Below are 15,142 nucleotides of genomic sequence, written 5' to 3' on the forward strand. Positions count from 1 at the left end.
CAGCCTGATTGCTGTCTAGCTGCCCTCCCCTGCAGGCCTGGTCCATCCCAACTGCCCTCCCCTGCTGGCCATCTTGTGGTGGTCATCTTGTGTTCACATTGGGACAGCCAACTGGTGTCCACATAGGGGTAGACATCTTGTGTTTTGGAGTGACGGTCAATTTGCATATTACTCTTTTTTTAAAAATATATATATATTTTATTGATTTTTCAGAGAGGAAGAGAGGGGGATAGAGAGTTAGAAACATCGATGAGAGAGAATCATCGATCAGCTGCCTCTTGCACACCACTCACTGGGGATGTGCCCGCAACCAAGGTACATGCCCTTGTCTGGAATCGAACCCATGACCTTTCAGTCCGCAGGCCGATGCTCTATCCACTGAGCCAAACCAGTCCTGGCTGCATATTACTCTTATATAGGATGGAGGCCTGGTGCACAGGTGAGGGTCAGCTGGTTTGCCCTGAAGGGTGTCCCAGATCAGGGTGGGGTTTCCCTTGGGGCATGGGGTGGCTTGGGGGAGGGGCCTGTGGTGGTTTGCAGGCTGTTCACGCCCCCCAGTGGCCCAAGCAGAGGCCCTGGTATCTGAGATTTATTTATCTTCCATAATTAAAACCTTGTAGCCTTGAGTGGAGGCCTGGATAGGCCAGGAAACTTCCCTTCCTTCATTGCCAGGGAAACCCAAGCCTCCCGCTTGTTCTGTGGCCGCAGCCATTTTTGTTGGGATTTATTTATCCTCTATAATTGAAACTTTATAGCCTTGAGTGGAGGCCAGGGCTGGCCAGTGTGTGTGGGAAGCTTGACTTCCTCCATTGCCAAGGAAACTCAAGCCTCTTGCTCACTCTGTGGCTGCAGCCATCTTGGTTGGGATAATTTGCATACTCCTGCTTGGTTGGTGGGTGTGGCTTGTGGGCGGAGCAGAGATACGGTCAATTTGCATGTTTCTCTTTTATTAGTGTAGATAAGCCTAAGTGACCGCCCAACCATTTGACGTCTGACCAGTAGCTGTGTCGCACAGTGACCACTGAGAGGCAGCCACTCGACATAAGAGCTACGGTGATTGGCAGCTGTGATTCTTGGGTGATGCACCCAGAACCAGAGAGGAGGAAGCCCAATTCTAGGGTGCATCACCCAACAACCATCCTTTTGCAATCTGGGACCCCTTTGGGGATGTCAGAGAGCCTGTTTTGCCTTGATCCCTGTTGGCCAGGCCAAGGGACCCCACCTGCTGGAGGGACCCTGCTCACTCTGCAGATGCACTTCAAACCCTGGCACTGCCCCAGGTGCAGCCAGCTGGGGAGGGATGGAGGGAGGTTGGCTTCAGGATGTGTCTGGCCACCTCACCCAGTCCTGCCCCACCAGCCACTTTATAATTAATTTCCTTTCAATGTGCACAAATCCTTGCACTTGGCCTCTAGTAATAAATACTTGTTGAGATAGTATTTGTAGGATGCTGAATACCTATGAAACCACAGTCATTTGAGATAAGAGAATCATTCTTGTTGAGTTTTTATCTCCTTTATGTTTTCTCAGCCTCTGTAAAGCTATATATAGCATGTTAGATGTTAAAGGTTATCTATTTAGCAGTGTAATCCATAAAAAAATTACAAGTTATTCTTTTTGCCTTGCTTCTTAAATCTATTTTTAATACCATGCCTTCCCATACCGATTAAACATCTCTTTTCTTAGATGGAGGCCAAAGTAAAGGGGACACTAAATTACCACGGAAATCTCAGTGACTTCCCAACAAGCAAAGGAGATGAGACACTCAGCTGGCTGATGGAATCTACCTGATGGGAAAGTACTCATGTGGTCATAGGGCTGCTGTTCTGTCGATGTTTACATTCTCTCGTCCCAAGCACTGTGGTGAGGAGGAAAAAGGAAAGAAAACATTACTTGAGTTAAAACCAGGTGCAGGAGGAAGAAATGCTTTCTTGCAAAGTTGGTGACCTTTGGTCTCTTCTAAAGAAAGACAAAGTTACCATATTATCTGAATTGAAAGAGACTCAGTTGTCAAACCCACAGAAGTACAAATTTCTTTTTCTCCCTGAGGGAGGAAGAAGGAAAATTGAGGATTTGGGTGAACTCCATCCATCCTGGGGGTTGGATCTGAACACTTATAGTCATAATTGCATAATAAAAGGCAGTATATCTGGAATTAGGTCAGTTTGTCAGGAGTAAGGATCATGTCTATTTAAGTGGACTATGGAGCAAATTTGCCATACAAAAATAATAATAATAATAATAATAATGACTTTATGTCTGATACAGACCATAGAAAATACTATACCCTCAAAAATCCTGAACAAACTTGAATCTTCCCCAGTGTGTAGCAACTCCCCATGTGAATCAGTGGACTAAAGATGCTTCAGGAAAGTTATTTAGCACAGTGATATGTATTATTAAATCATCCAAATTTTTAAAAATCATGAAATTGGTCCTGTTGCTCTTAACAGACGAAACTTAGATGTCCCCTTTTTATAAAAGGGTCAATTTCATCTTCCTTTCAGAAGCAGGTACTTAACTCTCTTCAGGTGATTTGTGCATCTGGTATTGACTTGTTAATTCTTATTTCCATTCTTGATGTTAAAATGTGACTGTTCACATTTTTCTCTTGAGAAATGGGGATCTTTGCTGTAGGGCTGCGGCTTTGATGCTCTTAGCCCTTGCAGGTCTACACTATGAACTAATTTCTCCAACTTCACCTCAGTTCACAACTTCTGTTCTGTTAGCTAAGTGGTACTTCAGGTGACTATTAAATATTGATATAAACAGGTATAAGAGTGTACTACATATGCCTCTGCATTGGTCATTCAAATAGCATATATATGTATATTTTTGGAATTTTCAAGATAGTATTTTAAAGGGAGAAATTACATTAGAATCATGTGTGTACAAGGGATTATTTTTTATAAAAATCACAGTGTATTTTTACTCCCTGTATCCAGTATAGTGAAATTGATTAGGATCATTTCTGAATATTGACATGTGAGTAAATCTGCAGATAACACTCCGTATTTATCATGGCATCCTCATGCAAATAACATTCAACAGAGGACATTAAGGAGGAAATTTATGGTTTTAATTGGATACTTTTTTTTTTACACCTCATCAGTCTAGCCTTTCTTTTATTTCTCCCTTTTTTTTCCTTCCTGTTTAAGCTTCTAACTGTTTTCAAAGTGTAACCAAGAATGGTGTAAACTTGGTCCATTTTTAATGATAAACTAACCTAAACAGCATCAGATTGATAGATGCAACATTTCTTGTGTATATTTTCATTACAAATCACCTTATATTGTCAAGTTTATTCAAATAAAGAGTATTAACCAGGCCCTTTTTTTCCTTTTATAAGAAAAAGTTCCAAATAGCCTGTAGGGACTGTGAATAAATTACTGCAGATCTGTTCAGATCTGTAGACTTATATTTGAACTCCAAGTCAGATTGGCTGGCTTCACAGCAAAAAGTTAATAAGTAACTGAAACCTTCAGATCCAAGAACTTGTTACAGTAAGAGCAACAGATTATTTCAAAGGAATCATTGATAAAATTCCTTGCATCTAAGAATTTAGATTACCAGTAAAACAAATCAGAATATTGCATCAGCCCTGGTAGATATTTTGGGAGGATATTGGGATGTTGCATAGAGGTTTGACTTGAATTGAGTATGTTTGATTAAAAAATTTTTTTTTTTTTTAATTATGCAAGGTTACCCAATTCTTGAGTTATTCCAATGTAGCATACCTCTTTTATCTAACTTTTATCTAATTTTGGGGGGAAACATCTTTGCTAATGCTATGTAGGAGTTTTCCTTTGAGAAGCTAGCCTTTGTTTTACTTCCCATACCAGGAGGGAAGTCAGAGTGCGTATTAATCTCTTCCTGCTGATAATTGTGCATGTACTCATTTGTGTGTGTGTGTGTGTGTGTGTGTGTGTACATGCGTGTGCACACGCGCGTGCGTACATATATTTATTCATATATAACTTCATTACTATTTTAAGTCAAGAAAAAATTTTAATTTCTTTTTTTAAAATATATTTTATTGATTTTTTACAGAGAGGAGGAGAGAGGGATAGAGAGCTAGAAACGTCAATGAGAGAGAAACATCGACCGGCTGCCTCCTGCACACCCCCTACTGGGGATGTGCCCGCAACCAATGTACATGCCCTTGACCGGAATCGAACCTGGTACCCTTCAGTCCGCAGACTAACGCTCTACCACTGAGCCAAACCAGTTTTGGCTAATAATTTTAATTTCTTAATAACTCCATCATCAGTTCTGAATTATGCCTTGTGAGGATCCCTGGTGATTCTGCTGTCATTGGAGAAGAGGATTATCAGTTCTTCCCCAGTATCATTGTATAACTAACCATTAAAAGTAATCTGAAGGCCCTTGGCTATGAGAAGTCTGCATATATGGAGATTCTGTTCTGTTCTCTTCAGTCTTGGTACCTTGGGAACTGCTTGCCAGACCCCTCCTTATCCTTCCCTCCTCTGCACCCCCGTTTTCCCTAGCATATGTCCATTGCAATCATTCTACCCTTTTTTTATGTTAAACAAGTGAAACACACATCCTTATATTTCTTAATAGATAAGTATGATCAGCGAATTTCTACATGTAAAAACTTTCTTTTCTAGATCGTAACATTGAAAATGATGTCCATATTTATGGTCAGCTATCTTTACAGTTTTCTTACTTAAAAACAAACATATAAATTGGTTATTTTTAGGACAGAGACTTGTGACTCATAGTATATTTTTGCATTTATTTTTTAAAATTGTGAGTTATTAAAAAGGATATAGAGCAATGTGTGTTTCTGAAGAGCATTAATAACATCCCAATGCAAAAGTAATCAGCACACTTAATTACATCCCATTCGGCGGGATTCTTAAATCAGGAAAAATAAGCTGTTTGTTTTCACTTCTCTTATATTTTAAATTGCCTTCACTGATGTATAAGCTATTACTGTACATACAAATTAATCCTCAGTATTCACAAGCAATAATGTTCGGCAGAGTTGTCTTCAGAGAGAGCAGTGCTGAGCCCCCGTTGGAGACTGTTTGGGAGCAAAGCGTTAAGCTCATTCAGAGCCTCCAAAGTCACTGCAAGCAATAATGCCATTACAAGTCTATTATAATTCTTGCTCCTGTGTTTCTGAAATTGAAGGTTAAGAGAAATCGTGGTTTTAAAACAGCCTAAAAAAAAGGTTTTGGAAAAAGAAGTGAGCTTAATCTGAAGTCACAAAGTCCTGATGGTGTATTAGTACATTCTTTCATGCCTACCCCCCCCCCTTTGATGGATGTTGTTAGCCCAAATAACATTTTATATCATAGAAGTTGAATAGGATTATTATATTGCCAAGGTAGGAGAAAGGTCTGGGCACATGCATGTTTAAATACTGTGGGTTTGACACCTGTTTGAAAAAAAACTTATTGAACAAGAGTTTTAACCCAGAATTTTTTTTTCTCCCAAAGCAGATCTAAATTGCTTACTGCCCAGGGTTGGAAAGGGCAGACGCTTCTAGTCTTGCTCCTCTGGTTGCCCTCTACCACACCCCTTTCCACCTCTACTTGGTTCAAGACATGTTCTGAAATCGAAATTCTGCTGTTTTTCAAACTGCCATTGATTGTGAGAACTCTCTGTCCCGGTGATCATCTCTTAGAACTCCAGTTCTCTATCATGTTTGCTGCTACGTTTGTAGAATGAACTTTGCCTGTATTGGTTGACTTTCACCTAATTTACAGTTCTTTATTTCTTGAAGGTTATGTCTTATCATTTGACCCATGTATAGAATTAGGATACTTTATTTTAGGAGTATACCATAAAAGAATACTGGTTCCTGTATTCTTTTTATCTTCACTTAGGCTTTGAATTTGAGTTTGCTTGTTTTAAATTAGAAATAGAAGAGTGATAAAACCTATAATCAGGCCAAATTCAAAAAGTTCCTGTGTTTCAGCACTGTAGTTTTTGCTGACCTTCCATTCTCAGATGGGGCACTTTTACTTTATATTATGCATGTTTTATTATGTTTGTTTTGTTGTTTTTGCTTTTGGGGGTTTTGTTTCTGTAATAATGAAGCAGAAGGAAAATGCAGTAGTAGGTAAATGACTGGTTACAAACATGCAATTTTATTTTATAAAATCTAAGGGAAAAGTTTAACTCTCTGTAAATCATTTTTTAGCTCTGGTAAAATGCTTATATTGCTCCTCTAAAACATGCTTAATTCAGGCCTTTCTCTTTTTTAAGTGCCTTTTTTTCTCTCCCCCTTCCCCTCCTTTCAAACTGTTCTCATATACCCTGAAGTACAGGCTAATAAGTCAGGGGATTCAGGAGGAAGAATCTCAAACTTGCCAACTTCATGTCATGCTGTACCGTTCTTCCTTTTCTTTATGTGTATATGGATATATGTATAAGATACATACATACATACATATTGTGTATATATGTATACATATGTAATATATATATAAAACTAGTAGCTGCTGTACCATTGCATCCTTTCTGAACACTTCCCTGTCAGTGTTTGCAAGATTTCTGCCTGTTTATTCCACTGCTTTTAGTCAATTCAAATGGATGGACTGGGAAATTGTCTTTCCCCCTTGGAGTGTGAGTGTGTGTGTGTGTGTGTGTGTGTGTGTGTGTGTGTGTGTGTGTAGTCATTACAAATAAAATAAATTTAGCCAACTCATTGACTATTCCTGGGTTTAACCTACTGCTTTATGCCCTTCAAACTTGGCATGAGTAATACTGGAGAAAGCATTGGAGTAACAAGTCTTTAGTGGGTCAACTCAATAAGGTGCACTGTGGCAGGCAAACAGCCATGGGGGAGCTGGAGTTAGAATCATGGTGTTGTATCTGAATAAGTTTTCAAGGAAGTTAGCAAATGTGTCAGCATTGAAACTGCATCGAACTATCTTTGGGAAAATTCTTTTTGGAGAATTCATATAGCTATTTTGCGTATCTGTCAAAGGTTAATAAATTTAGAAGTAGAAAGACTTCAGATGCTGGGGAAAACACTCATATAACCTTTGGCTTAATCTGTTTTTATGGTTATTTAAACCCCTCCCTTGAGTAAAATAACATAATTTTCAGCACCTAAGATTCTTTTTTGTTGAAAACATATTTGACATGCTAAGGGAGACTAAGTTGAACCAATCCTCAAAACCCAGTACAAATATCTAATAAGTGCTCCCTTTTAAATACATTTTAATTGGGAAGAGAAGACCAGTGGCTAAAAGGAGAAAGCAGAGGCTCCTGGTAGTGTTACCTGATAGCAACACTGTTATTAGGCACCTCTGTTTAGTCATGTTACTCTTGGATTGCTATATTAGGGGGAATGTCATTTAACCTTCGTGCCTCAGATTACCCATTAGAATATTGGGTATAATAATATTCACCTACCTCCCAGGGATATCAGAGACTTTACTATTTCAAAAATACTTTGAGTTTTTCTAAAATGTCTTATATAATTAAAAAAGTATTATAATCGTCCTGCAGAGGCTAAAGAATGGGTATAAAACGCACCATTTAATTTTAAGTTTAAAAATAAATCACTGGAATTCTAATTAAGATACATATTTGTTATTTAAGTATATTATATTTGTGGTGGGGTAAAATGGGTACTTTCTGTTTAGTAAGGGGGGAGGAGGGAAGTAACACTTTGTTTCTTAATCATATGTAGATTTTTTTTTTTTTAGCCTTTTATGGTATTATTTATTACAGGTGTGATTTTTGTCAAGGTTTCAGAGCTGAAGCTAGGTAAAATTTAGATGGTTTGTCATTGGAGTTGATTCCGAAAGTTTTATCTGCCTCACTTTTCCATCTTCTCCATCTAATTTTCTTATATTAGTTGTTTGGTGATGCATAGCAAAGCATTTAACTATCTAGGAAAGAATGGGAGTCTCCTCATTCTTGTAAACTGGAGATAGTGTACTATTCCTGTAACTATAGGTTTACCCATCTTTGCACCGAAGGGGCAAGCACTACACACAGTCAGCAGGGTACACTTCTAGTCAGTTTACCTTTTAACTTATGCTTCTTCAACCCATGAAAGAGTTGGAGCCATTAGTGTTCAAGTTGTAGGAAAATGGGAGTGGAAAGGCAGGATTCACTTCCTAGCTGGGGCAGGGTTGGGAGGCTGGGGGTAGAAGGAAACATGGTTTGCCCATCTCTGAAGAGGAAAGGAAGATCTTTTTATCCTACCTTCTTTACATAGAATTTTCCTTTTATCATTTAAAACAACAGGAAAAATGGATGCTGCATATCTAGTTAGGAATAAATGCTGAGCAACAACTACTGGGGGTTGAGTGCTGATTTAAATTGTGGCACATGTTCGGGATTAGCAAAGAACATGTCGGGAGATGGGAACAAATTGTCTAGCTCAAGTGAGTCAGGAGAAAGCAGCAGGCCCAAGTAGACAAAGCACTGGGCTGATGCCCAGAACTGGCCAAGGCTCATTTAACCTCTGGTGTTAGGACGTTTTTATTGCTTTTTGCAGAGAAGGCCTTTGTAGCTTCTGAGTATCAACTATGCAGATAAATATACTCTTTATTTTACACATTTCTTCTTCTCCATTCTTTAAATAACAGATGTTAAGACTTCTATCCAAAGAAATAAGGCATTAAGGTTTTGTTGAATGTGTATCTGTTCCGCTAGAGAAAATTAACAGGAGCATAAAATAAGAGAGATTTTTTTTGTTCTTCTATCCTAAAATGTGAATCTTATATTAAAAAATTAAGTGCACATCCTTTCACTGGTGCAAAACTTAGAATCATGGATTACCATTGGGTTGTTAAGATACATCATCCCAGCATTCAATTCTGAGAGACGATCTAGGTTCTGCAGCATAGTGTTCAGGTTTGAAGAGCTGAACAGATTGTCTGACTCTAATTAAAAATAGCTTTGAATATTAATGTTGAATTCTTCTTTATTTCCTTTAGTTTTCATTCTTCTTTCTTTTAATTTGAGCTCTTAAGTTAACCATTTCGTCAACCAGTAGCTACACTGGAATATTGCGTATTTTGAAGAGTCTGGGGAGGAAAGGTTAACCTGTCTTTCACTTCCTTTTCCCACTCACTTGGCTGTCTGTTCTGTGTCCCATTGAATTCAGAAGTAAAGACTATAGTCATGTTCCAGGAGACTGTTCACATCCCAACAGACTCAGAGAGAGACTAGGGTTCTATTCATACTGCCTTTGAATAACTTGACATTAAATTGCCTTTTTCTTAGACACTCCCAAAGTACCATTTGCTTGAAAGTAACTATTTGTGGTCTTTAATGTCCTCATACTGTAATACTTCTACTTCACTTCTCAATCTTTCTTACATATTTTCAGTTTATAACAGATTAATACTTAAGTTTCTGACACTTTTCCGAACTGTTAACCAAACAGGTCAAGGATACTTTCATAAGTCTTAGTAGTGTAATTGATGGGGTCTATATTTCTAGGAATTAGAATTATCACTGGTAACCAGAATTTTTTCTCTCTTCTCCTTTGTATTAAAAAATAATTTCTCTACTACATAATGTAGTAGCTACAATTCATGGCTTCTCTGGATGCTTTCAAGGTTGTTCAGAAGAGACACAGGCCTTTGTTAGGGGCTTAGTTCTCATAATTCTCTGGCTAGCTTTTTTTCATACTTCCCTGGGGAGAAAACCTACTTTGCAAATAGTTAAGTCATACAGGTCATATGAATCCTTAGTACGGATTTTATGTGTTTCAGAAAACTACATTATTTGCTCCCATTTTGCTAATACTAATATAATTTCTAGAGGCCCAGTGCACAGATTTGTACACCAGTGGGGTGTCCCTCAGCCTGGCCTTCGGGATCGGGCCAAAACCAGCTCTCCAACATCCCCTGAGGGGTCCCAGATTGCGAGAGGGCACAGGCCAGGCCAAGGGACCCAACTGGTCCATGGTTGGGGTCGGGGAGGGATGCCAGAGGTTGACCAACTGGGGAGGGACAGTGGAAGGGCTCCATGGCATGTCTAGCCCTTCTCACTCAGTCCCCATCAGCAGGATCCCAGCAGCAAGCTAACCTACCAGTCGGAGCGTCTGCCCCCTGGTGGTCAGTGCAAATCATAGTGAGCGGTTGAGCGGCCTTAGCATATCAGCATATTAGGTTTTGATTGGTTAAACAGATGACCAGACACTTAGCATATTAAGCTTTTATTATGTAGAATTTTATCTTAAATCTAGTGTTAAAATATTTTATAATGGAGCATTAATGGAAACCTAATTAAATTCAAACAAGATACTATAACTCAATGTAACTCGGAAATACTTCAATTTTTGAAGTCAGCAGCTCCATTCAGCTTCTAAGCACATTTAGGAGTTAGTAGTAACCAAGACCAGCTGTTGGTATGTTTTTCTATTTGACAACCTGCCCTTGATTTATCAGACCTCAGCTGTCTTGTATTTTTCTGTCCTTGCAGTTATAACCTCATGTTTATTGTTTGTTTTGTTTTCTTGCTTATCTCTGCTGCTTGCAAGGGTATTGTGCTCTGCCAGCACATGGGGTTTTCTTTCCCATACCTGCAAAATTATCAAGGATTATCCCAATTCTGGCTAGAGGCATTAAAAGAGTTTTTCTCAATTAACAAAGGTATTACTGTTTTATATAGTTAGTTAGAAAGTTGGTTGCGTTCAGCCAACTCTTAAAGTCCTGGCTCTGCCTACATAATTAATTACATATACCTTCTGAGACCTTCAGATACACAAAGGGCCCTTCCACCAGTAGAGGTGGGGTCCATGGCCAGCCTCCAGAGAACGGACTAAAGCTTGGTACTGTCCTTTGTTGGCTGTCACGGAAAAATTGTATTATAGGAAGTATCAAAAATATAAATTGTTTTTAAGGAGAGTAGGCAGACCTAAAGCTTGCCATGTGTTTTGCTTGCTAAACATTGTCAAGCTTAAAAGAGGAGGAAAAGAAATCTCTGGCTGGCGAAAATTTTGTGCCCCAAATAATGTGTTAATGTCCACCACGGTAACGAAGTGATGGGAGTTTTATCCCTTTTTTATAAACAAAGTTTATTGTAGTCATAAAAATTATTGTGGGACTGCAGATCTATTTGCTGATTGGAAATAAGGATTCTGAATTTTGGTCTGGCTAAGCACATATTTCCAACTTTTACACTATAAATTTTGATAAGGGAAAGACTTTTGTTTGTTAACAGAAGGAAAAACAGGACTTAACTTATACAGTGAATGTTCACTCCGTAGAGGAATTTCCCTCCAGTTACATCATCTTCCTCTTACTGTAGCCACCTCCACACCTGTTACAGACGGCCAGCATGTTTCACAGCCATCTTGAAGGAAGGAGCCTGAATAATTGCTCCTTTGAGGGAAAGGCACTGCTTATCGTATCACGAGTATTTACAGGGAGGTGCGTTTATACTAACTTGAAGGGATATACTGTATTTTAAATAAGTGTGTGACTTAATACTTTGGGATTATTTTTCTTCCTTTAAAACTGGACCTGAACAAAGCTTTGAGTTGATATTTGTAATAATCTCAGGACCTGAAAGATTGTAGCATTTAGTGTGTCTTAAAAATTATGTACTGTACCAGCCATGGATTTTTGTAAATATACCTGTCTCCCTTTTTTGTATTATTTTAGTAAAAAATAATAAATTTAAATAAAAGGGGATAGTGATGACATGTGAATGGGTGTGGTATGTATGTGTGTGTGTTTGTATAAGGCTCTTTTGAGATGAACTGGTGCTTGTTTAATTTCCAGCTCTAATCAGAGCAGGAATATGGACAACTGCTGCTACTGTACTCTGCACTGAGCCTAGGAATTTCCATTTTATCTTTCCCAATGGTTGATTAAAAACGAGCTACCAGGAAATTACTAATAACTTTAATTCCTCCCACTGCCGTCTTGCTCTGTATTCTGAGTTCTGCAATGGTAAAGCTTTCCAATCTTTGGGGGGTTCACTGGTCTCTAGTTTTTAGAGAACTCTTGTCACTATTTTCTAAGAAGAAAGAAGGACAGATACATTTTTTAACCAAAATCACACATTTCATAAAACCCTGATGAGTTATGGATATGTGAGAGGGCTTAAACATTCCTGAATACGAATCTTTGAATTTGGTAAATTAACCCCATGGATATACTCCTTCAGTGCAGGGGAATTTTTTTTTTTTCTTTTTTTGCAACAGCCTTGCTCATATTCCAGATGTAGCTTGCGAACCCCTGTTTTAAAGCAGGAGCCTTATTTGATTTAGTGTAGATGTTTCCTGTCAATCCTTTGTGACAGGGCCTTTTACATGAGTGGTTTTTTCTTTTTGTATGTGTTATGTGTTTATTGTATTAAATAAAGAGGAATGTGCATATTATTCTTGTGTCTGTTGTATTATTGGGCTAACTTGGATTTTAACATCTTATTCTTTCAGTAGTTGAGTGTCTGCTGTCTGTATCTCACTGCACTAGACACTATGGGAAACAGAAGTAAAGTACACAGTCCCCACCCTCAGTATATTGACAGTTTACGATCACATGACAGGTTAAAAGATGCCAGTTCAAAGTTTGTCACAAAGTTGTGGTCCATTGCCACCTGACATTTAGTTCAGAGCAAGGGAGAAATTAGACTAGAGAGACTTGGGAAGACTCGCTAGTGAATGATAGTTGGGCTGGGCCTCTGAAGATAGTTGGGATTTGGCTAGGGAGAAGGAAAAGGGAGTGTCCCGAGTGGACAGGATGAAGCAGGAAGTAGACCAGACTGGTATGAGGTATACATGGGGATTAGTAGCAGCCAGATTGAGGGAGTCCTGGAATGCAGGACTTGGGGTTATGGGGTGTGTGTGTGTGTGTGTGTGTGTGTGTGTGTGTGTTTCAGGATGCTACCAGGGTCAAGGTTTGAAATGTAGACATGGGAATTATCTGCAAAAGTGACCATGTTTTAAAGCCTTACTTATAGAACACTTCTAGGAACAGAATTGCTAAGAAAAAAAGAGTAGGAAAAAAAAAAATTTCAGCCTCAGAAACCTAATTAGGGAATGGAAAAATGGGTAAAGAGCTAGAAAGCAACTTGTCAGGAATTGAAAAGTTTGTAATTTACAAGTGCATATAGAAAAGTAGCAGTAGTATGAATGATTTTTATTTTTCCTTTCACTTAAGTGTGTTTCAAGTGCGTTGTCCTCAAGATGAAGAATTTTGAAAAGCCATGGGTCCTCATGCATAGGGGAAAGAATAGGCTACAAATGCCTTTATTAGAAAAAATAATGTTTAAGGACAGTTTTGCGAAAGTGTGTTCTTGGGAGTAGTAGTCCTTTAAGAAAAGTATGCTTAAGTAATTTGACTACACTTAACTATGTTGTCGCCATCTTATAAACGTATTTCACTTTTATTTATTTATTTATTTATTTTTATCCTCACTTGAGGTTATTTTTTCCATTGATTTTTTTTTAGAGTTGAAGGGAGAGAAAGACACACATCTATTGGTTGCTTCCCATGTTCCCCAGACTGGGGCTGGACCAGGAATCTGCAGGCCGACACTGTAACCACTGTGATAAACTGGCCATTGCTATATTAACATTTTCAAAGGGCCATTGTTAAACAAGATTTTTTTTAACCTGTAATTTCCCCTTATTTGTCCCTGGGGCGCCTTTTTATTATCACTCATACTAGTTCTGTTTTATCATATTTATTTTAAGATACATTTTTTTAAAATACATTTTTATTGATTTTGTACAGAGAGGAAGGGAGAGTTAGAAACATCGATGAGAGAGTCATCGATCAGCTGCCTCTTGCACACACCCTACTGGGGATATGCCCGCAACCAAGGTTCATGTCCTTGTCTGGAATCGAACCCGGGACCTTTCAGTCCCCAAGCCGACGTTCTATCCCACATGTGTCAAACACAAGGCTCGCGGGCCAAATCCGTCCCGCCAGGCCTTGCAATGTGGCCCGCACCGCGCTGTCATCACTGCACTCCGCTGTGTTTCCATCACAATGACAGTTTATGACTGTTCAGTAAACCATTCGGCCCGCGATTTAGGCTGGATTTTAGATTTTGGCCCCTTCTCTGATTGAGTTCGACACCCCTATTCTATCCATTGAGCCAAACCGGTTTCGGCTTAGACATTTTTAAAAGAAAAACTATGGCTCAAGGAGTTAAGGATTTCAAGAAGTAAGCAGGTAGAGAAGTGCAACCAATTCGGGAGAGTTTAATGAAGACCAGGTATCCAAAATGTGAGTTTGTTCTAAGAGTATAGAAAAATATATGAAGTGGGAGTTATGTTTTACACTTGACCACGTAGGCAGGAAATGTGTCAGACCTGAGTTTTGGCACAGGGAAATAACTGCTTTTACAAAATTTTTATAAGAGGAACATGGACTTGTACAAAGGTTTCTGAATAAGAACATTCATCTCAATGTTGCTCATAACAGTAAAAGTTTGAAACAATCTAATGCTGTGTTAGAGGGATTGGTTCAGTAAATAAAAATATTAAATAAATTTTAAGGTAAGACCAAGATGTGCATGTATTAAATGAAGGAGCAGTTGGAAATGAAAGTACATCTAGGCACAGGAAAACATTTAGGGCATACACTCCAGAACAATAAAGTTGTGTTCTATTTAATTGTATTTTCAATGAATGTGAGCAAACATTAGTAAGTTCTCTAGTGTTTATTTTGGGGTTTTTTTTGTGTGTGTGTTTTTGTTGTTGTTTTAATCCTCACTCGAGGATATTTTTCCATTGATTTTTAGAGAGTGGAAGAGAGAAGGAAAGGCAGAGAGAAATATATTGATTGGTTGTCTCCTGTAGGCGCCCTGACCAGGGCCTGAGCTGGGGAGGAGCCTGTAACCAAGGCACATGCCCTTGACTGGAATCGAACCCGGTAACCTTTGGTCCTTAGGCTGATGCTCTATTCACTGAGCCAAACTGGCTAGATCAGTTCTTTGAGTGTTGTTTTTGTTTTGTTTTGGCTTTGGGTTTTGGGGTTGTTTTTTTTTAAGAAACAGGTGGACTTGGTTGAAGAGAGGAAGAAAGAAATGGGAAGAAAACATCTCATCACTGGGAGTAGCGAAAAAATTTTATTCCACTCAGACCCTACTGGTTCCCAAAATGGGATCTGGCTTGGAGGTCAAAATACAATGAACTGCTTGTTTTAAAATCATGAATTTTTGGAAAACATTATTATTG

General features: G+C 38.7%; 1 protein-coding gene across 8 annotated transcripts in view; it reads left to right on the forward strand.

Annotated features, from left to right (window-relative positions):
* The window catches only part of UBN2 (ubinuclein 2), a 100,279-nt gene that overhangs the window by 75,408 nt on the left and 9,729 nt on the right, over positions 1-15,142 (forward strand). For 5 of the 8 annotated variants that reach the window (XM_045577273.1, XM_045577261.1, XM_045577283.1 and 2 more), the window contains one exon: positions 1,687-2,931. The exons of 1 other annotated variant lie outside the window; for it this stretch is intronic. In XM_045577273.1, coding sequence (XP_045433229.1) covers positions 1,687-1,736 — 50 coding nt within the window. In that variant the 3' untranslated portion in view covers positions 1,737-2,931. Of the gene's footprint in view, positions 1-1,686; positions 2,932-5,468; positions 12,335-15,142 lie in introns of those variants that run through there. 2 more of the 8 variants (XR_006740783.1, XR_006740782.1) reach the window with 2 other exon arrangements.

Source organism: Pipistrellus kuhlii, unplaced genomic scaffold (assembly GCF_014108245.1).
Source record: "Pipistrellus kuhlii isolate mPipKuh1 unplaced genomic scaffold, mPipKuh1.p scaffold_m20_p_10, whole genome shotgun sequence".
NCBI lineage: Eukaryota > Metazoa > Chordata > Mammalia > Chiroptera > Vespertilionidae > Pipistrellus > Pipistrellus kuhlii.